Source organism: Gracilinanus agilis, chromosome 6 (genome assembly GCF_016433145.1).
Source record: "Gracilinanus agilis isolate LMUSP501 chromosome 6, AgileGrace, whole genome shotgun sequence".
Taxonomy (NCBI): domain Eukaryota; kingdom Metazoa; phylum Chordata; class Mammalia; order Didelphimorphia; family Didelphidae; genus Gracilinanus; species Gracilinanus agilis.
The window spans coordinates 244,190,590-244,213,671 of record NC_058135.1 but is presented as its reverse complement, the minus strand read 5'-3'; the positions used below and the strand labels follow the sequence as shown (position 1 = coordinate 244,213,671).

Genomic DNA, 23,082 nt, shown 5'->3' with positions numbered 1-23,082 from the left:
GAATCACAGTTAGAAAGGATGCCTCCAACCTGTACTTGAGCAAGCATCCCTTCTACATAATTGTCATCTTTGCTCAAAGCACCAGGGAGAAGGAATGTCATTACCTTTCAAGGCAGCCCAAGCTGCACTGGGATAAGTATGAGTGTGAGGAAGCTTTTCCTGACATCGAATTTAATTTTTTTTTGTTGTTCAATTGTTTTTCAATCCCATCTGACTCTTCATTTGGGGGTTTCTTGGCAAAGATACTGGAGTGGTTTACCATTCTCTTCTCCAGCTTATTTGATAGATGAGGATACTAAGGCCAACAGGGTTAAATGACTTGCCCAGGATCACACAGCTAGTGTCTCAGGCAAGATTTGGATTCAAGAAGATGATCCAGGTCGAGCACTTTATTTAGCCCTATCTATCTGCCCCCAAATCTAAATTGACCTCTCTTCAATTTCTACCCTCTGATCTTAACTCCAAACAGAATAAATCAAATCCCTCCATCCACACAACAGTTATTCAAATTCTTAAAGACTTCTTTCATGTCTTCAAAGCCTTCTCTTCTTTTCTGCCAGTTCTCTCAACTGCTCTTTATATGGTCTCATCTCTAGCTCCTATACCATCGTGATTGCCCTTCTTTGGAAACTCTCTAGCTTATAAATGTCCTTTCTGAAATTCATTTTGCTTTTTCTCTTGGCTGTATATTGTCAACCAATTTCTAATCACCTAGGTCAGTGATTCCCAAAGTGGGCGCGACTGCCCCCTGGTGGGTGCTGCAGCGATCCAGGGTGGCGGTGATGGCCACACTTTTTGTACTATGTTCTATTCTGAGTTCAATAAATAGTTTCATAATTTCCAGGGGGCGCTAAGTAATATTTTTTTCTGGAAAGGGGGCGGTAGGCCAAAAAAGTTTGGGAACCACTGACCTAGGTGGATATATTAAGAGATATGGAACCATAAAAAGATGTGGGTGTCAAACTCTTGCCTTAGTCATGAGAGGTGTTGCTTAATTCATATGGCAATGCAGAAATTGAGAAATCATAGTACTATATATTCAACAGTCAGAATTACTAAACAGAGATACTTAAATACCTAAAATGAAGAGATGGGCTCCTTTGGAAGCCCTAGGATAAATAAGTAATTTACTTTCAACACCTTAATCAGTAGCTTTCTTAAGAGTTTTTACATTGATATCCATCACCTTAGACTATGAACGGTTAAATAGGCACATCTCTTCCAGTAATATTATTTATTTGTTTAAATATGTATCTTGATTCTTGGTTCGGTACTTGATTGACTGGAAATCTAACCACTTGAATTTTTCTATCTCTTCTCCATATCTTCTTTGAGGATGCTGGAGTCTCTTTCACAAATAAAGTTAAAAACTAGTCACATAAACATAACTCTCCCAATTGCACTTGCTTCAGTACCATCTTAACTCCTCCATCTTACTTACTTCACATATCAAAACCTTGGCTAAATCATATCCTTTCCACATCTCATATATAATTCCCCTTCTCTCCTCTCACACAATTACTACCTTAGTTCATCACATCATCACCTCAATTACCACAAGAACCTTCTGCTCAGTCTTGCTGCCTCAACTTTTGCCTCTCTTTAAACCATTCCCTTCTCAATCACCAAAATAATTTGCCTAAAGAGTATGTTTGAGCATATCATGACCATTTTCAATAAACTCCAGCAGGTAACTATTACCTGCAAGATCAAATATAAAGTGCTCAATCTGGCATTCAATGCTTTTTATAACCTGGCTCCTTCTTTGAGTCTTCTTATTCTTTTTTGCCCTCCACACACTCTTGAATTGCGCTCCAAAAGTCTACATACTATTTTTCACCCAGGACTCTACGTCTCTCATCTCCAGGTCTTTATCCTTTGTGTCCCCCATGCTGGGAATGTCCTGTCTCCTCAACTCCATCTCTCGGTTTCCCTAGCTTCTTTCAGGGTTCTGCTCAAATTTTATCTTCCAAAAGAGGTTCTTCCAATTCCCTCAGATGTTAGGAGCTCCCCTTCCAAGACTGACTCCCACTGACTCTGTGTGGGTCTTGTATGTATCTAGTGATTACAAGTACGCTGCCAACCCCATTGTAGAATGTGAGCTTCCTGAGGACAGGGAGTGTTTTTTTGTCTTTCTTTGTATTCCCAACGCTTAAGAGAAGTGTCTGGTACATAGTAAGCACTCGATAAATGCTTTGATTGATTTTTGATTGCACATTTTATCTCAAAGCCAGCAACCTTATGAAATAGTCACAAGGGATGCTATTATTATTTTACAGTTGAGAAAACTAAGGTTTTGAGAAGTTAAATGACTTGCTCTTAGTCACCCAGCTAGTGTCAAAGGCAAGACGTAAAGCCAGGCCACTCTTTCCACTGCAGTATTCAGCCTGCATAAGCCAACATTTTGCTCTGGGAGTTTAATGGCTGGTTGTTTCCAATAATTAGAGCTCTGCAGAGCTGAGTTTATATGCTGCAGACATCCCAGCCTTCTTTCATTAGATCAAGCAATAATTCCGAATGTTAAACTTTCAGAGCATGTAACCATCTCTTTCTATGTAAATCGTTGAGCACCAGCAAAGATGACCACAGTCAGAAAGCATTATATGTTTCCATATAAGAGGGCAGGCCCTCTCTTTAAACATCCCTTTGTTGGTGGAGCAGGAAGGATGGTTTTGGAGCAAAGAGAGAATAGGAGGTGGTGTGAGGGGCCATCAAATGTCTATTGCTAAGGCTCCTCAGCAATCCTATGATGAATGGCCCTGAATGAGGGCAGGAGGGAATAGCTTTTTCCAAAAAGTGGCAACAGAAGCTTAAGACTCTATTGCTCCTCATGGCAAAGAATGTTTGCCTCAGTTAGGGATATCTTTTGTCATCTTAGGAAAGCCAATTGCTGTCACAAAGGCAATTCCAAGGAGGGTACAAGGTGTTAGGGGCAAGTGGGGAGGATATTTTCAGGGGTATATTAGTTTCAAGGAACTATAAAAAGGAAGAGCATAATTATCAAAGTTCTGCTGCAGACTCTCCCAACTGAGGAGCTGGATCTCAGAATTATACTGCCTTTTGTTGCATAGAGTATAAACATGACTCGGGAAATCCATAGTGTTAATAAGAACAGCATTTCCAGAGTGCTTACTATGTGTGTAGGCACTGTACTAAGAATTTTGCAATAATTTGATCCTCACAATAACCCTGGGAGGTAGGTGCTACTAATATTCCCATTTTATAGATGAGGAAACTAAGGCAGATAAGTTTAACTGACTTTCCCATGATCACACAGATAGCAGGCAAAGTAATTTGGATTTGAATTCAGGTCTCAACTCTACTGTGCCACATAATTGAATCAGATCACTCTCATCGCAGCATCCTTGGTGCTGGTTCTTAGCTGAATATCTTAATTTGTGGGGAGGTGTCAAATATAGGTGCATACAGAACCAGTGAAAACTCATGGAATTTGGGGGTAGCTTTGTTTAACCTCTGTCAATTTGGGAGGTGGACTTTTATGATCAGCTGAGTGGCATGCAGGCTTACTCCAGAATGGCACAGAGCAGTGAAGTACACATTCCTACCTTACCAACTATGCCTGGCAAGGGGAAGGATTAAAGGACCCAAAGGGATAAAGAGGAGGAGAGGAACACTTTTATTCCAGGTGACTTACTATCTTTATCTTGAGCAAGGAGCAAACCTCAAGAATGGCTGGGATGTGGGGTTCAAGCAGTGGCAATGATAGACAACCATTGGTCTACGTAAGTCATAGTATAGGCATGAGTTTGATAGTTCTTTAAGTTATTAGTTTATAAATCAATTATCAATTGATGCATCAGCTACATTGACCTTGGAGTTCAGATTCTTACTCACTGTATGATCCTGGTTAACGCATTGAACTGCTCTCAGGCTCACTTTCTTCTTCCATAAAATAGGGATAACTAGTTCCTTTGGGGAACTAGGTGGTGAAGGAGACAGAGCTCTAGGTCTGGAGTCAGGAAGACCCAGATTCAAAAGTGACCCTGGGAGCAAATCACTTCACCCTTTTGGCCTCAGTTTCCTCATCTGTAAAATGAGCTAGGAAAGGAAATAGCAAACCACTCCAGTGTCTTTGTCAAGAAAACCCCAAATGGGGTCATGAAGAATTAGACATGACAGAAATGAGGGAGCAATAAATCTTTCCATTATTTACATGACAAGGTTCTGCTGAGGATGAAATTAGGTAATATAGTATAAAATGCTTCACAAATCTTACAGAGGGTTATTAGCATCATTATCAACCTGGCTAGCATCATCATGGCTGGCTGAGATTTGTTCAGGTAACAACAGGCAGGAGGAAGCACTAGAGAGAGGAAGCAGCAAGCAAGGATTGTCACAAATGGGGAGCAGGTCAGCCTCTGAGTCATGGAGGGTCAGAAGAGGGTGAGGGAAGATCAAAGTCAAGGAGTCTAGATTAGCGATAGGCAGGCAAGATGTGCTTCAGCAGAAACAGTCTATGAAGAGAAGCCACTCTGGCCACCTTCTTCCTTTGGAGTGGGGTGTTGCATGCTGCCTGAGCAGTTGAGAAGGAACCCAGATGGTCACATCCCTTTGATGGAATTTTCTGCAGGAATAAACTAGCATTTTCCTTGAGGATAGTCTATATGTATTTGTTGTTTTCCCTGACAGACTGTAAGCTTTGTGAGGATAAGGGCAGCTTTTTGATGTTTTATCCCGAGTTCCAGAAAGAGTTGCCCAAAGCAAGTTCTAAAGGAATGCTTGTAGATGAATTTAAACAAGCCTTAGAGATCCTCTCATTACAAGACTCCTACAGAGTCAATGGGAGTTAATCTCGGAGGGAAAGATACTCACATCCAGGGGAATTGGGAAAGGCTTCTTGTAGAAGGTAAAATTTGAGCAGAGTCTTAAAAGAAGTTAGGTGTGTAGTTAGTTATTTGTATATACCTCTAGTTAAAGTTCTAAGTTAGTTATGTTTGAATGATCCATTGGGGAGACTGGTCTCCCAAAGGATCATAGGGGGGAATGTGTAGTTAGAATTATCTTGAATCCCTAAAAAACTCCATTACCCAAACTTCCTTTCTGTATTACCTACAATTCCTTTTCCTTTCTGTTTACATGCATTTTTTGTGTGGTTGGTATATAGTTTTTGGGAAAATGTGGCTCTCTCTCCCTTGCACATAAATTGAGTGGTGACCAATCCTTGTGGCCCTAGCCTCTCTCTTCCACGTGAGGTGAGTGGGAAAGGTTCCCTGCATTCTCTAGCTCTCTCATTTAATATTAATAAATCCTTACAAATATACTTTGGAGGCATTGAATATTAATTTAAAAATCTATATTGATAAAATCAAAAGATGGATTTGAGGGGGCAAAACATTCCAGGCATGAGGGACACTAAGTGTAAAGGCTCACAAGAGTCCTATTTTCAAATGAGAATTGAGGGGGCAGCTAGGTAGCTCATTAGATTGAGAGCCAGGACAGGAGGTTCTTGGTTCAAATTTGAACCCAGAGATTTTTTTTCAACTGTGTGACCCTGGGCAGGTCACTTAACCCCCATTGCCTAGCCCTTACCACTCTTATTCCTAGGAACAAATACATAATATTGATTCTAAAATGGAAGGAAAGGTTTTTATTTTTTAAATGAGATTTAAAGTCCAAAGTAAGTCATTTGTCTAAGGTCCTTTAGGAAGTATAAAAAAGAGCTGGGATTTAAATCCAGATTATCTACCCAATGCTCTTTCTACTACATTAGGATTGGGGAGTGGGGAGAGAACAGTCATTAACCTTATAGAAAGGGTAAACAATAGTTGAAAGGCAGAAGACTGTCCAGGTGTTAAGGATGCTACCTTGTTCTCCAGGTGTACATTGGTGGGTTAATATCTCATTTACAGACAAAGCTGAGTTCATGAAGCCTGAGGTGAGTTCTATAACAATTCCTAGCCTGTTCAGGCCAGTTTCCCAGTTCCTTTCACCTATCTACATATAGACATAAGAGTGGGGCTTCTGATTCGAGGATTTAGAGCAGAACATGTCTCCTTTCCAAGGCAAACCCCACAACAACCACACTCAGAAAATCTGAAAGGGTTAAGGTCTTAAAACACTGCAGGTGAGGAACTCTTTGGGTTATGGTCAGGCTTCTTCTTCACCATTGTAAAGGTGTGTAGCTTTTCTGATGGAAGAAGATCTCTCAGAAAAGTGGCCAGAATCAGATCTCCCTCACTGGGGTCGTTCCTGGTGCTGGTTCTTATAATCTCTGCTAATTGTTTTCAACCTGAAGGTAGGACTCAAATTATGAGATCATACCCCAGCTGCTAGACTGTTATTCTGGCATGTGTTTTCCCTACTTGTACTCCCTTGGTTCCAACATGGTTAACTGCCAGTTCTGCTGATTTTACTTCATGGCAGACACAATTTTCATCAAGGGGATGGGAGTGCTTTCTAGCAATCTAATATCTGAGTATAAGCTCAGGGAGTGATTTTCCCGATGTCAGCAATTGTTATTATTTTTTTGGTACAAGAAACAAATTATCCTTGCTCTAGAGACCTTAATTAAGCATTGCCGCCACATTTCAAAAAATAGCATCATCTTTTTTGATGCCTGAAAGGATCTTGACTGAGAGCAATTGCTGCTTGTGCCATCATCTCTTTCTGCTCTGCCTTGATGTGACTGCCACACTATCAGAACAGGTACCACCAAAGGAGCAGCTGCTACAAGCATTTCCCCTCTTGCTGAGAAAAGGGAAGCAAATGGGAGGAAAATAAATAACTAGATGTTGCTCCTAGTAGGAGGCATGTCTGGACAACTCATTCTGACTTACAAGGATCTGTCTGCATTACCAAGCAAAGACTTACGTAATGACTAGGCATATAGATGGGTGTTTTAAAGACCACCTGTTGCTTTTTTAGTTAAGTATAAGGGAAGTGACTTAACAGAAAAGGAAAGAAAGATCATCTGTTAAAAGTTACAAATGATTTCTTCAATCTGCACAGAGTGGAGAAAAGACTATAAAAGTGTTACTCATTGCATGCAACCTGCAGGCGCTACTGCTTTCTCTCTTGCCCAACATGCTTGTAAGAAGAGTTTTTTTCTCCCACTACCACTTCAAAGGTTAAGGATAGGAAGAACCCAGCATAGAAAGGGCAGCAGCTTGCATGCATATGCTTGGAAACTTGCAGGAGGTCCAGCAGAGAAGTCCTCTCTCCAAATATCATTCCGATCTAAATTCCACATTGCCATCACATCTCCCTTTTTGCATGTTGGATTTGCAGGATTATATTGCCATCCCTACCAATTTCTTTCCTTAAGATCCTCATGAGAACTTTTGAATCTGCAAATCTGGCTACAACAGCTCAACTCACGAAAGAAACTGGGGTGCACAGAGAATGCCTTCACAAGACACCTAGAACATACCAACATTCCAGGGAAATGTATATTCTTTCTGTCTTGGCTTTGGTTTACATAAGTCATTTGCAAGAGGAGCAGCTACCATCACTGGCACTATCATGCCAGAATCCTCCTGATTTGTTTCAGTCTTTGCTGGGCACTATTGCACAGGAATGTTCTGATTTGTTCTCCAAAGAATATTTATCATCCACCCATATCGTCCTGTAAGGGTTCCCTGACTAGCCAATTTGGGAGCACCTCCTAAACCTTTAGAATACCCAGAATCAAAGTTGTGTATTCCGTTGGCATGAGGACTTTTAAAGAAGTATCCCACTAGCAGCAAAATAAGTCTAAACTGTCACTTGGCATCTGAGTTGGTTTTATGCCTATTTTAAAAAACAAACTTCAAAAAAAACCCAACACTCTAAACCCTCAAGGCACTCAACGTTAAAATGGGAATTTCAAAAGAAGATAAACTCCAATCATAACAGAGAAAAGTTCAGAGTTAGAATACCACATGGTACATTTGGAATAAAAATTCATCATTTGGAGGGAAAACAAAGTACATAAAGTAATCACACAAATAATAGAAGACTAACTCAAACGAAGAAGGTATTAATAATGATTTGCATGGCATTCCCAAATACCGTGAGAAAACTGTTCCAGGACATGGTATGCAAGTCAAGCTAGAAGTCCACGAAAAAGCAGCCAGTTGTGCCTATAACTGATCTGCAGGGAGATTAGACGTTCTTGGCTCTGATGCACCAGAGAAGACCAGGAACAAAAAGGAGACGTGTATCTGCACTGAGATTTTATCTCATCTCACCAACGAGATCCATGTTTCAGGTCTTTATTGCCCCAGAGAAAATACCAACCACTTGGTAATCATTTCAACCATAGAAAACAAAGTGTCAAAGAGATGAACATGGTAGAATGAGAGTAGGGAAAGGGGGGAAAAACTCACAAAATTAGAAGCCAAATTAAAATAAATATAACCAAAGCAACACACACACAGACACACAAGTACTTTTCAATACCTTCTCTGCCTTCTGTGCCAGTTTTAGCAGCTGTCTGATCCTGGGTAATCAGGATCACAATCTTTTTTGTTAACCTCAATTCCAAACATGCAATTGGGGGGAGGAGGGCGGAATCCAAAAGGAAATTGGGCAAAAGCAGAGGGTAAAGCAACTGGGTTAAACCATGCTTTGTGGAACAGGAAGAAACTCTAACCTAGAGATTTTTTTCTGACCCAGAGTGAACCGGATGAGTTTGCTTTGAGATGGGTCCCTGGATGGTGCACTGCACAAAATGGAAAAGAGAAAAAAAAAGTGGAAGAGATAAGTGAGTAGAGAGAAGATATGTTACCAAATAAGTCACAACTTATAGAACACCTGTGATGGATGGAAATGTCCCATTTGTAGTTTCCCCTGTTTATCTCAGAGACTCAGATATAGAGAGAGATAAAAGGAACCTTACATGTCACGGAGTCCACTTTCCTCATCTTACTGATGATTAAGCAGAGATCCAGAGAAATAAAGTTAATTTGCTCAAGTTCAAACAGAAAATAGACAAGGGGCAAGATTCAACCCCAGACTCTCCAATTCCAAATCCGTTGTTCTCTCCAGTGTGCTATGGGATCATTAGGTCATTTGGATCTAACTTTACCCTCTTGATCTATTTCCATTGAAATGATATAAAATTACACAAGATTTTATAAGCAGCAAATCAGAGTCTCATTTTTGCTTTGGAAACATTTTCTTGTTCTACCTTATTTTTCCTTGCCTAAAATATATATATATATGTGTGTATATTATATATATGTATGTATATATTATACATATATAATATACACACATTATATATATATATATATATTTTTTAAGTATTTCTATTGTTGGCCACCAATATTTTTTGTGGGTTAAACTCTACTAAATTATTACATTTATAAAATATAGAGACTTAAGATGTCTTTTTCATAGCTTCCAGCATTTCAAATTAACGAGTAGGATTTTTTGCTACTGAATAAATCTATAAACTTCATAAGCTTACATAGCTAGCCGCTCTTCAATTTTGCTCTGGAGTGTGAAAACGGTCATTTAAAAAAGAAAAAGTTTTTGTTTCTATTTTTAGATTGCTTCTGGGATTGCATCGGCATAGAAAGTCCTGGTGAGGCAATTCTCTCTACCACTGCAGGCTGGCACCTTCTCTGCAACTTCTAATTTGGGGGAAGTGCCTGGGATGGTTATTGAGATTTGCTCAGGATCAAACAGTCTGTGTCAGAGATGGAATGGGAACACGGGTGCTCCTGCTTCTAAAGCTGAAGCACAATTTGGTACTCCTCGTTGTTTCCAAATGGAAATTTTTTTGTCTGTCAAACTTGTTGAATAGTTAAAATGAATTTTGTCTACCAAAACCTGTGGATCAAGAAAGAAGATTTGCTCATTTGTGATGACTATTACCCGAGCCTAGTTAAAAGGACTGCTTTAAAATAACTTGAACTTTGCTGGCTTTAAAATAATCAAAAACAACACTTTTAGTCTTTCCCAGAAAGAGTATTTAGGGATGTTAGGAAAAAAAAAAAAAAAGAAAACCCCAACAACTTGAGAAACTAAATATTTCTAAATCTGAGTATCTGGTGGTGTGCAGATATAGCCAAAGAAGAGAATAAGTCTTGAAGACTAGTCCTTATGTTATAGACCATAAAAAACCAAACCCCCAAACCTCATGATGTCATAATCCAATTTATGAAGTGACATATGGTTTTAAAAAGAAAACAAAACGAGCAAACCACTACAAAAGCCCACATGTATGGAGCATGGGTCATGAGAAGAGCTAGAATATGACAACATCTCATTTAGAGTGGTTAAGTGTGAAATATCATGCTTATGGCGTGAGGATCCAGTTGTGTTATTTTGATGGCTTTTCATAAAAGGTTCCCTCTTTCTCTCCCTTTGTGCAATCCATGGGGAAAGCCATAAACTTATATAATGTGTTACCCTCTCCAAGAGATGGTGGAGAATGAGAATATAAATAACTTCAAAGCAAGCTTTGAATAATTTCATAAAAGATAGAGCTTTCATTATGGACTATAGAGAAAGCCAGGATGTTTGAGGAAATATCCCCTACTTTTAGATTACAGTCAGAGAAGCAAGTCGTATCAGTGGCATTTTTCAGTGGCCTTATTTTCAGAGAGGAAATATAGGATGGAGAAACCATGGCTTGTATCCAATAGGGCAACTCTAATATTAATCATTGTATAATTATTTTATATTCTAACTAAGCCACAAGGAATCTGTTCCTTCCTCTTTCCCTTTTTCATTTTTTGTTGTTCAGTTGCTTCAGACAAGTTTGACTTTTTGTGATCCCATTTGGGGTTTTCTTGGCAAAGATATTGGAGTGGTTGGCCATTTCCTTCTTCAGCTTATTTTACAGATGAGGAAACTGAGGCAGAGTGCAGTGATTTGCCCAGGGTCACATTGTTAATAAGTGTCTGAGGTTAGATTTGAACTCAACGTCTCCCGACTCCTGGCCCTAGGCACATGGGTACTGGATTAGCGGTAGCCCTTCTAAGATACCTATATTATGTGCTTGCTTGGGTGTGACCTATATGTGTGATAATATGCATGCATATATGTGCATATATTTAAATCTTTCTAAAGTATGTTTTATATACATAATTCTATGCATTTATATGTATATAGGTATATAAATAAAATCACATATGTGTATATGGTATATTATATATGAGAAATATATAAAATTATATAAGATATAACTAATATAAATAAATATATAACATTAAATATATACATATATGAAATTATATATTATAATACATAATATAAATATTAAGTATAATAATAAATATAAAATAGGCTTACATATGTGTGTGTGCATATATATATATATATATATATATATATATATAAAATCAAGGCAGAAATAAAGCCAGTAAAAATAATAATAGCACTTTATAGAACACTTTACACACAATCTTGTAAATGATCCTCACAAATCAGCAGAGATAATAAACTACAAAGACACTTGGATGGTCATAGCACTGGATTTGGCTTCAGTGAGACCTGGATTCAAATCCTGACTTTGCCACTTACTCCCTGTGTAAGTCACTTTAACTCCTGGACCTCTATTTCTTCTTCCGTTAAGTGAAGGACATGGACTAGCTATAAATCCTAATAGCCCTGGAGAGAGGATGTATAGGCATTATCGTCCCATTACACAAATGGACAAACTGAGGTTAAAAGAAGTTACCTCTCTTGACCAAGGTCGCATAGCAGGTAAATGGAAGAAACAAAATTCTGATTCAGAATTTCTGATTCTATAATCTAGCCCGCTGCCTTCCCAAAAGGAAAGCTTTTGTTTCTACCTACTGCTTATACCTGAATAAATGCAAAAGAGAAACCTAAGGGTAGCTTGATGGCTCAGAGAGCCAGACTTAGAGATGGGAGTTTGGGGGTTCAAATCTGGACTCAAAGAGTCTGTGTGACCCTGGGCAAGTCATTTAACCACAATTGTCTAGCCCTTACAGCTTTTTCTGTCTTGGAACAGTATTATTAGTTTTATCTATCTGTATAGCTATCTATCTATCTATCTATCTATCTACCTGTCTATCTACATATATTATATTAAAACATATATATTGTATTATGTTTTATATATTATATAAATTAAATTATATATAAATTATATAAAATTTAAAACATAAAATTTTACATAAAATATAAAAAATTTTAAAAATCATATAATAAAATTATAGTATATGTTTTATATAATATATGCATATATAACTATATTTAATCACTTATATGTTTTATACATTATATTATATAATATTATATACTATATATGTTTTTATATATTACGTTTTTATGCTATATAAATTAAATTATATATAAATGATATGAAATTTAAAACAAAATTTTACATAAAATATAAAAAATAAAAAATCACATAAAATAAATACATATTATATATGTTTTATATAATATATACATCTATATTTAATTACTTACATGTTTTATACATTATATTATATGATGTATAATATATATTATATGTTTATATATTATATAAATTAAATTATGTATGAATTATAGAAAATTTTGCATAAATTAAAAATTATTTTAAATGAATTTATATTATATGTTTTATATATTATATAAATTAAATTATATATAAGTTATATGAAATTTAAAATATAAATTTTTACATAAAATATTAAAAATATATAATGAATGTATATTATATGTTTTATATGATATATGCATATACAAATATATTTAATCACTTAATTATTTAACTTAATAATTAATATAAATAAATGTATATATATAATTATATATAATCATAAATATTAAAAATAGTATTCATTCTAAGACAGAAGGTAAAGCTTTTTTTTTTTTTTTTCCAGAGAGAGAAACCTGAGAGGTCTCTGAATTTTATTAAAAAGGCCATTTTACTACATGCTGGTATGAATTTGACAGGCATAGAATTATAGCTGAACCAGCTAATTAATTGTGGCTGCCGGCACCCTGACCTATAAAGAAGAGCCGTCCCATCCATTCCCGGAGGACTGGCTTGTTCTATCTGTTTTTCTCCCAGATGCCCGGGAGCTGCTCTCCCTGAAGATCCTTAGGGGAAAGACATTCCCTGACTAGACAGATGCTGGGAGATGAAGAGGACGAGGATGCTTTGAAAAGGAAGCCCCACCTGGACTGCATTTCTGGCTGTGCTTTTGATGGCTGATGGCAAGCTGGTGGGTGCGGCTGGCACTGGGTTTGGGGGGTAGCCGGCACCTGTTGCTGAGGCTGCTGTGCCCCGACCTGACACTGGTAGGGAGATGTTGCCAGCTGTGAAACCACTGCCGTGGGGGCTGGCTGAGATGAGTGATGCTGTTTCTGGGGCTGCTGTTGCTGTTGCTTGTATCTGGACAGGCTGAAAAAAAGGCCTAAAATGGCCTTCAGGTTTCCATTCCGGATTTCTGAAAGACAATAAAAAGCAGCTGGTCAGAAGGGCATCCTTCCCTGGGGCCCCATTCCTCTCCCCTAGCCCAGCGCCGGACCCTTTTTGGTGCACTCTTGGAACTGAATTCCTCGAGGATAAGGCAGACTTCCTGAAAACTTAACTGGTATCACAGTTGCTTAAAATTGAGCTTTAACCACAAAGAAATTATTTTTTTTCCCCTCTGCAGTGGATATATTAGTGATAAAAGGCAAGTTGCAACCTGGGGCTGGCAGACTGTTACCAGACAGTTCCCTAAAAGAAGACAACAGAAACTCAGGCATCACCAAGCAAGATCATGCATGTGAATGAATGTGATGGAGCTAATGTGACCACTGAGCCAACTCATTCATGTTTATGTGGGTCCCCAAGTTTTTTGGGGGGAGGGTTATGGTTTCCCCTTCTGCTCTCCTCTCTTGACAAAACCCTTCTCTCTAAGAAGCAGCCTTGGCATGGTGGATAGAGAACACGTCTCAGTGAAAGGAAGACTTTTCATCAAGTCCCACCTCTAGCATATACTATATTATGGGCGACCCTAGATACCTAACCGTTAAGTGTTCTAGGCAATACCTCATGATTCTAAATTATAGGGAAGGGGTGCTGGTCTCCATTGATAGAGATTCTCCATATGGGCATTCCCAATACCAATGAAATCACCTGTCCTATCCCTACCTCTAGATACAGATAAAGGACAATACTGTGAAGAGAAGCAACATGGCACCATTGATAGAGCGGTTGGGGCTTGGTAGTTAAGAGCACTGGTCCCACAGTCAGGAAGACCAAAATTCAAATCCAGTCTCAGACATTTCCTAGCACTGTGATGTTGGGCAAGTCATTTAACCTCTGGTTGCCTGCTGAAATGATCCGCTGGAGAAAGAAATGGCAAACCACTCTGGTATCCTTGCCAAGAAAGTCCCATTGATAGCTATGATCTAGGGGGTCAGGAAGAGACAGACAAGACTAAACAACTGAACAACAACAGGTTTCTGAGTCAGGAGGACCTGGGTCCAAGTTCCATCTCTAACACATACTGACTATGACCCTGGATAAATCATTTAATGTCCTAGATGTTTTCTCCAGACCACAAGTTACAGCAAGGGTGCCAACCTTCTTTCTTGGTGCAGGGAGTTTCCTTCTCAAGAGTTCTCTGTGGTGATGAAATCACAAGATAAGGGAGAAGAAGGGCAGCTAGGTGGTTCAGTAGATAGAAAGCCAAGCTTGGAGATGGAAGATCCTGGGTTCAAATTTGGCCTCAGATATTTCCTAGCTGTGTGCTACTGAGCAAGTCACTTAACCCCAATTGCCTAGTCCTTAGAGAAAAAGCAAGGGTCTAAAAAAAAAAAGATAAAAGAGGAGGAAGATGGGAGAAGATACCATGAAAGACTCAAAGAATCCAATTATTCTTTCTCTACTCTTGTCCAATACTCACCCATATGCAAGTCTTCTTCATTTTAGAACATAGTTCTGGAATTAGAAGAGAACTTAGAGGTCATCTAGTTCAATCTATTCTTTTTTTTTTTTTTTTTTTTTTTTTTTACACAAATGAGGAAACTGGGGCCTCTGGAGACAAAGTGACCTCCTCAAATTCAGAGGTAGCAAACATCTGAGGTAGAATCTGACCTCAAGTCCTATACAATCTGGACTGGGAGCTGCTGCAGGAATATTTGGAACAATTCTCTTACACCCAGTTTTCTCAGGATCTGGCCTATAACTGGTCTTTTTTTTATATATTTCTAAAAGAGGAACAAGAGAAGGGAAAACCAGAAAAATGGCGAAAAGAGTCTCCTAGTACAATGGATTTATTTTCAGATAATAATTCCCAACTCCCCCAAGCTGTTCATAACCAGAAACAGGACAGGAATAAAATATTTGTTAACAGACAGAGGCAAATGAAAGCATTTGATTTTTTATTCCTTAAGCAATTCCCTCTCAGTAGAAACCAGACATCTGAGAGATGAGTCTTGCACCTGACCCTGAAAAGCTAACCCACTGGGGCTAGGCCACCCAACAGGAGGAACAGACCAGGAATGGGGCTTCTGGGGAGGAGGGGTGCACCTTCCTGCTGGTTCCAACCTAGTAGATGCCTGCTGCCTGTGGGATGGGGAGGGGAGGAAAGCTAAACAAGCCCCCCAAGACCTTTTCCTTCACAAAGGGAGAAAGATCCTAAAGAAAGCTATCCCCAGTCCTAGTGAGCAGGGAACTAAGCCTTAAGGGTATTTTCCCCCAGCTTCTCCCAAGGAGAAGAGAGTGAATGGGGTGGGGTGGGGGTGGCAACGGGAATAAATGTATGAATGAACCCTTTTCAAGAACAAGACCACAGGTTTACAGCAGGCTCCCTGGCTTGCTTTCTTATCCAGAGAGAATGGAGTGGCACTTTGCCATTGTACTCAAACCCTGATGTGATTTGCTGATTAAACCAGTCTGGATTACTTCCTTTGGCTGTTTCCTTTATTTTGACTCCCTTAAAGGTGTGGGAGGTTGGGGATTGGGGGCTGAAAAAGAAACAATACACGGGAGTAAATTCCCTCCTGGAGCCTCATCTAGTCACCTGAATGTCAATCTGCCCATCTTCCCCCTTCCCAGCCTTCCTTATTGCTTCCACTAGGAATACACTTTACACTATTTGGAATTTCCTGGAAAGGCAGCCACTACTGGCTGGATGTTCCAGGAGAGACTTCCAAAAGCAGTGAAAGTTGAGACCTCAGCTGTGAGGACTGTTCACAGAACACCCTGACTTCTGGCCTTGAACCCAAGGACATGGGAAACAGATGAGTCTCCAGGACAACTCAGGAAGAGCAGAGTATCAACCCCAAGGCTTTGCTTCCTTCTCTCTTTGGAAGATTCAAATGGTCAGAAGGGAGAAGTAGACAAGCAGCTAGAAAGATTGCTGAACTTGGGGGTTCAAATCCTACCTGGGACACGAATTAGCTATGTGACCTTGTGTAAGTCACTTCATCTCTGCCTCAGTCTCCCCAACTATAAAATGTGGATAATAAGAGCGTCTACTCCTCAGGCTTCAAAAGATCAAATAAGATAATAATTATAAAGTACTTAATACAGTGCCTGGCACATATACTATATAAATGTTAGTTACTATCATTATAATTATTAGGGTTGTAATATTTATACTATTTTATAATATTATTATCTATTTTTATATTCTAAATTTTAAAAATAGTATATAGTATAATATGTTAAATTATATATATTTATAAATATTTTACAAATATCAGAAGTTCTAAGTCAGTGCTAGCTATAATTATTATTAGCCTGTACTTCCTCCTGAATGGAGCTAGCCTTACATTCAAATTGGTGACAGGGAGCTTGGTGAATAGAGTAGGGCACTGGATTTGGGAGTAGAACAGAGGGGTCAAACTGGTCCCCATTTGGCCCATACTAGATTATAATATAGCTGGTCAATGATCAATAAAATTAATAAAAATATAATAAACATAGATAATGTTAATTTGTGGTTTTCTAAGTCAACAGATGGCCAACAAGGATTTATTTTTATTTGAGTTTGACACCACTGAGTTGAAGGATGTGATCTCTATTCTGAACCTTTACACTGGTTTTTCTCCCATACTTGAAATACTCTCCCTTTTCACCTCTGCCTCCTGCCACCCCCAGCTTGTTCAAGAATCAGCTAAAATGAGGGGCCTTCCAGGTTCCTCTAGTCAAGGGACCTTTTCTCTTTGAGGTTATCTTCCTTCTACCTTGTAACTGTTGCAACCATCCTATTTATTTATATGTTGTTTCTTCTATTAAAAGAGAAATTCTGTAGAGTTGGCTCCTCTGTTAGAATGTAAACTCCTGGAAGGTGGAGATTGTTTTCCCATTTTTTTGTTTTTTTCTTTGAATCCTTGGTACTGAGCAGGGTTCCTGGCACATTTAAGCACTTGTAAATGTCTGATGATTAATTATTCTCTGATTAACCTTGGCTATATCACTGCATGACTCCAGATCCATTTTTCTTGGAAAAGAAGGAGCCGGTCTCTCTAGATCACCTCTGAAGGTTCCTTCCAGTTTTAGATGTATGATCTTATATTCTCCTTTTATTACTTGATGATTCCTTGATCTGTTATTAGTATATAAGGGAAACAATTTGCTCTTTTAGGGCTTATATTTCCTCAATTACAAAACAGGATGGTCAAACTTCATCTCTAAGGTGCCTTCCAGTTCTAACATTCTAAAATGTGTCTTATCTATTCTAGATGGTCCATTCTCCAGAGCTGACATTACTAGTTAGATATATTTCACAAGTATCACTTCTGTGTTGCTTTAGTTTTTCGGCAGTTTTCCGCCCTGGTTTTTTTCGTAATATAAAGTAGGAGGTAAAAGGAGAACAGAGTCAATCAACAAATATTTAGTAAGCACTTACTATGTGCCAGGAATAGTACTAAGGATTCAAGTATGAAGAATGAAATTATCCCTACTAAGTGTGAATAGAATTTAGAATAGAATAGAATTTAGAACATAGAGTTGTTCTTCCTTAATATCTACTGGTTCTTGGCTGGGACCTTGGATTCTTCCAGGACAAAAAGTTCTAGCAGGTCCTCTAGGCTTGAAAGGCTTTAAAATGGACCACTTATAAACCATGTTGTCACTGGAGATTAGTCTAGAAAGGTTTAACACCAGATGTTTAACTATTGGCTAGGTATTGGAGATACATGATTTTGGTATGAAATGCTCCAAAAAATAGGCTGAGACTGCCATGGTGGTGGGTGTTCTGAGCTTCATTCACTCAGCATTTGGTGCCTACTATGTTCAAGGCACTCTGCTAAAGACTCAGTACACCATTCATTCAACAAACAGTACACTGTGCCAGAGGCTGAAGAGTCAGCAAGAAACAGAACAAAATCATACCTCTGCCTTCAAAGAAATTACATTCTAACTGAGATAGAGTATAGTAAGCATATGGAGATAATTTTTTTAAAAAATGAAGATTAATGGGGCAAAGGAAAAAATGCAGATTGAATGCTCAGAAAAAGGAACGCAAAGAGAAAACACTTTCAGTTGCTAGTGGTAGGAAAGAAATGAAGAGAATTCATTCTCTAAGAAGACTTTTTAAGACTATTAAGTTACAAAGAAAATACTCTTCTGAATTGGAAAAGGGAGTTTCCTCACCTAGGAGTTCTCTACATCAAAGAAATGACAGAGGGAGTCCCTGTTCCTATTCTGAAACTCAGTAGTAAAAGGGACTTTTGTAGGCTAGAGAAGCAAGGACTGGAGGAAAATTAATTTATGCCAAAGTTTGTCTCATACATTCTATTCAAAATAATCCATTTTAGACTCTTCTTACATTTTCTATCTATATTTGTGAATGTGACCTAAGGATTGCCAGCCAACTCCATATCCTCTCAAAACAAGGGGAGGTTAGGATCCAGTGTTTTCCTATGATTTCTAGAATCAAATAATTTTTTCAAAGGTTTAGTTAGATGATCAAAGATTTTTAAAATGGGAAGAAACCTTAAAAAAATCATCAAATCCAGCTGCACATAGGAGGGATTGAGGGTCAGAGAGGTTCAAATGATGGCCCAACAGCACACTGGTAGATAAGAAGTAAAAGGGCTGGGATAGGAACTCTTGGTTCTGACATCTTAAATTATTTCACCTGTACCACCTTGACAAGCTTCCTCTTCTGAGGAAACTGAAGGGAAAGAAAATGCTTTTTTCAAGATCATACAGCTCATTAGCAGCTAATAAATTTAATGGACTGTTAAGAGAGGGCAGTGTTGGGTCTGGAGTCCAAATGGCTCATGTCTCTGAGTTTAATCTAGCTTCAAACACTTTTTAGCTGTGTGACCCTGGGCAAGTCACTTTAGCCCGTTGGCCTCATGTGTAAAATGAGCTGGGGAAGGAAATGGCAAACCACTCCACTGTCTTTATCCAGAAAATCCCAGTTGGAGTCATAAAAAGTTGGACTCAATTGAAACAATTGAACAACAAAAAAGACTGTTAAGGATATAGGTTTAGAGCTTGAAAAGATCTTATCTAAATAAAGTGAATGAGAGTCAGAGAAACTGAGTCACTTACTCAAAATGATACATTTGCTAAGATGAAAAGCCAGAATATGAGCAGAGGCTCTCTGATTCTAGAACAAAAGTTTTTTCCATTACATTATTTACTCTCACCCATATAATAGTTTCTATCACAATTTATACTTTACTATATAGTCTATTTCTTTTGGTTCCTGCCTGTCTTGCAGATTGCTTATGATCTATGCATATCCTAAAAAGGACCGCTATTCAAAGTTCTCATGGAATTCTATAATAGTCAAACTGTAATGGAACTTAGAAAGATGGGATCATTAGAGCTACCCCAGAGTAACCTCATTTCCATTATTTTAAAAGCCCTTACCCTTCTGTTTTAGAATCAATTATATGTATTGGTCCCAAGGCAGAAGAGTGGTAAGGGCTTGGAGGAAATGGAAGTTAAGTGACTTCTCTAAGGGTCATACAGCTAAGAAGTACCTGAGGCCAAATTTGAACCCAGAATCTCCCACTTCTAGGTTTGGGTCTCAATCCACTGAGCCACCTGCCTGCCACTTTTGTTTCCTTTTTTTGAGAAGGTGCTCATATTGGCAGATCACAAGAAAGTAGTAGACATTGAACAGGATGGTCCAAAAGCCCTTGGATTTTGGGGCCATTCTAGAAGAAGAAGTCCATAATTTGTAAGGAGTGGTGCCTCTTTCCCCTAGTACTTCTCTGCTCTTTGATGGCCTGATTGAGAAAGAAGAATCACAAAGGATAATATAGCAAGAGTTGGAAGGGACCACAGAGACCATCTAATTCAACCCCCTTATTTTTCATGAGGAAATCAGGGAGATTAAACAACTTGCCCCAAAGGGTCAGTCATACGGGTAATAGCAGAGAGGGGATTTAAACCCAGTTCCCCTGACTCCTAAGCCAATTCCTTTGCCATCACAGTACAGAAGCTGACCACATGTTGATCTCAGAAATGGAATCCATCTGGCCCTGTGTTCTATATCCTACCTGAGCTGTGTTATTTGGGTCTAGGTGCCCTAGAAGACAAGTTGACACATGACCTCAAAGTCATTTGAAATGCTTACAAGACATGTAAACATGTTTATCTCTCTGGAAGCTTTAGTCACTGGAAAAGGGCGGAGGTGTGTGTATCTTTAGGAAACTAAAAGCTGATCTCTTGGTTTCATCTTAGGTGAGGAATAGGAGAACTCCCCAAACAAAACAAATGCAACAGAATATAATACATTTTTTAAAACCCACAAAATCCTGTAACTCTTCTCTCACCTTCATGTGATAGCTAAAAAATACAAGGGAAAAAGTAAGTTATCAGAATATAAATCACTCTCATCCTGCCCATCCAACAGTGTCTTCCCAAATACCATGATCCAGTGTATAAAATTTTTAGGAAGATTCTAGATTTAGAGCTAGAAGGAAGCTCAGGAGACATTTCATCCAAAACATTCACTTTACAGAAGAAGAAACTGAGCTTAAATGACTTGCCCAAGGTTACACAGAAAATGGCAGGGCTGGAATTTGAACTTGGATCCTCTAGTGAATCTAGGACCTCTACTTCTCAACTTAAGTCTATTCTCTGGTCACATATATAAAAATGGATTAATTTGTGTTCATCTCTGTCTATGTATACATATGTACATATAAAATATCTTTTACTATTCTATATATATATATGAAGACAAGTTATCTTTTATTTATTTACTTCTTCCATATGTATATATACACAAATATATAAATTATCTTTTATTTATTTATCTGTGTGTAGATAGATAGATAGATAGATAGATAGATAGATAGATAGATGGACCAACAGATGGGGTCGAGAGAGAGAGAAAAAGAGAGGGGGTATAAAGGGAGAGAGAGAGAAAAAAAAAAGAGAAGGGGTTGGGATGAAAAAGTTGTGGGATTAAGAGACAAAATGCTTGGGTTCAAATCTTGATTGCTAGTTTCTATCGATGTCATCCTGAACACAAAATTTCTAAAATAAAAGTCTTTAGAGGTCATTTAGCAACTAAAAGCTGAAGAATACTCTTTACATTATCCCCAACATGTGGTTTTTCGATCGAAGAAATTCTGTGGTAGGAGATCCACCACCTCCCAGTTTACTTTATCAAACTTTTGTACAGTTCTAGTTAGAAGATTTTTCTTTATGTCAGGCCAAAAGCAGCTTCTTTTCACGTTTTCTACATTGCTCACTTTTCTGTTCCCTGGGGCCAAGCAGAAAGGAATCACCCAGGATTACAGAAAGGAAAGAGGTAGGAGGAATCTTTGACACTTAGAAAACACTTTAAATGGTCCTCCAACCTCTGCATGAAGGCCTCCAGTAAAAGGAAATCCCTTAACTTTCCAAAGCAGTCCATTACATTTTGGATGGCTCTAATTGTTAAGAAGTCTTTCCTTCAGTGGAATTGCACATTGGCTATGGGAGGGGGATAGAAGGAAGGGAGGGAAAGAACATGAATAATGTAACAATGGAAAATTTTTCTTAATTAATCAATTAAATAAAATTAAAAAAAAAAAAAAAGAAGTCGCTCCTTAAACCAAGCCTAAATCAGTGTCTATAAACACTGATCCACTGTGTCCGGATCTGCCTTCTGGGGCATCAGAAACAAGTCTAAACTCATGATCATAAACCAACCCCCCAATGCTCAAGAGCAACTATCAAATCTCTTCTTCTTTAGGTTAAACATTCAACCTTCAATGAATCCTCACATTATATGATCTTGAAGCCCGTCACCATTCCAATTAGTCTTCAGCTTATTTATATCATTTCCAAAATGGAAGAGGTAATCAACAGACATTTAAAAAGCACCTACTATGTGCCAAGCATTATGTTAGGCACTAGGGATACAATTTTTAAAAATAATGAATCAATTCTTATTAAGAAGTTTACATTTTAATATTGATATGTAATTTGTAAATATACTTTAACAAAAACAAATAAAATTGAACATGGCACCTCAGATATGGTTTTGACCAGGTAAGAATTCAGTAGGACTATCATGTCCCAAGTCTTACGACACTAGGCCTTTTAATGCCATCATATTAGATATTTTGGCTACCATATCATACTGATGACTCATGCAGTCCCCTAAAATTTACAGATGTTTTTCAGATAATTTCTATTATTTTCTATTTAGGTGAAGCTCCTCCATTCTGTACTTGGGAGTTTTTTTTTTTTAACCTAAGTTTAGGACTTTATATTTATCCTTATAAAAGTTCATCTTAATTAGTTTAAAACAATATTCTATTGATCAAGGACACATGATAAAATCAGTGGAAATGTGCGTCGGCCATGGGTGGGGGGAGTGCAGGGGGTGAAGGGGAAAGTAGGAGCATGAATCAGGTAACCATGTTAAAAATGATTATTAATAAATGTTTAAAAAAAACCAATATTCTAGCATACCAACATCTTCTAAGATTCTGGTTGTTATGCATGTTATCTATCCCTTCTAGCTCTGGATTATGTGAAAGCGTGATAAATATGCCATTTATGTTTTTATGCAAATCTTTGTTAAAAATATTAGCCAACACAAGGCCAAGCACAGATAAGCAGGAGTGGACTTCCATCCAAATTAACATTGGATCTTCTAATATTTCTCTGTGGGCTTGTATGTTCAACAATCCATTTCTCCATTTATTCCACAAGAATAGTATAAAATTTGTGAAATGCTATACTAAAATCTGTCTTTGACATTT

At 38.1% G+C, this 23,082-nt stretch overlaps 1 protein-coding gene across 3 annotated transcripts in view; it reads right to left on the bottom strand.

Annotated features, from left to right (window-relative positions):
- Positions 1-23,082, bottom strand: part of NAV2 (neuron navigator 2) — a 482,122-nt gene that overhangs the window by 283,622 nt on the left and 175,418 nt on the right. For 2 of the 3 annotated variants that reach the window (XM_044681287.1, XM_044681286.1), the window contains exon 5: positions 13,091-13,361. In XM_044681287.1, the coding sequence (XP_044537222.1) occupies positions 13,091-13,361 (271 nt within the window). Of the gene's footprint in view, positions 1-8,593; positions 8,663-13,090; positions 13,362-23,082 lie in introns of all 3 variants that reach the window. The other variant, XM_044681285.1, reaches the window with a different exon arrangement.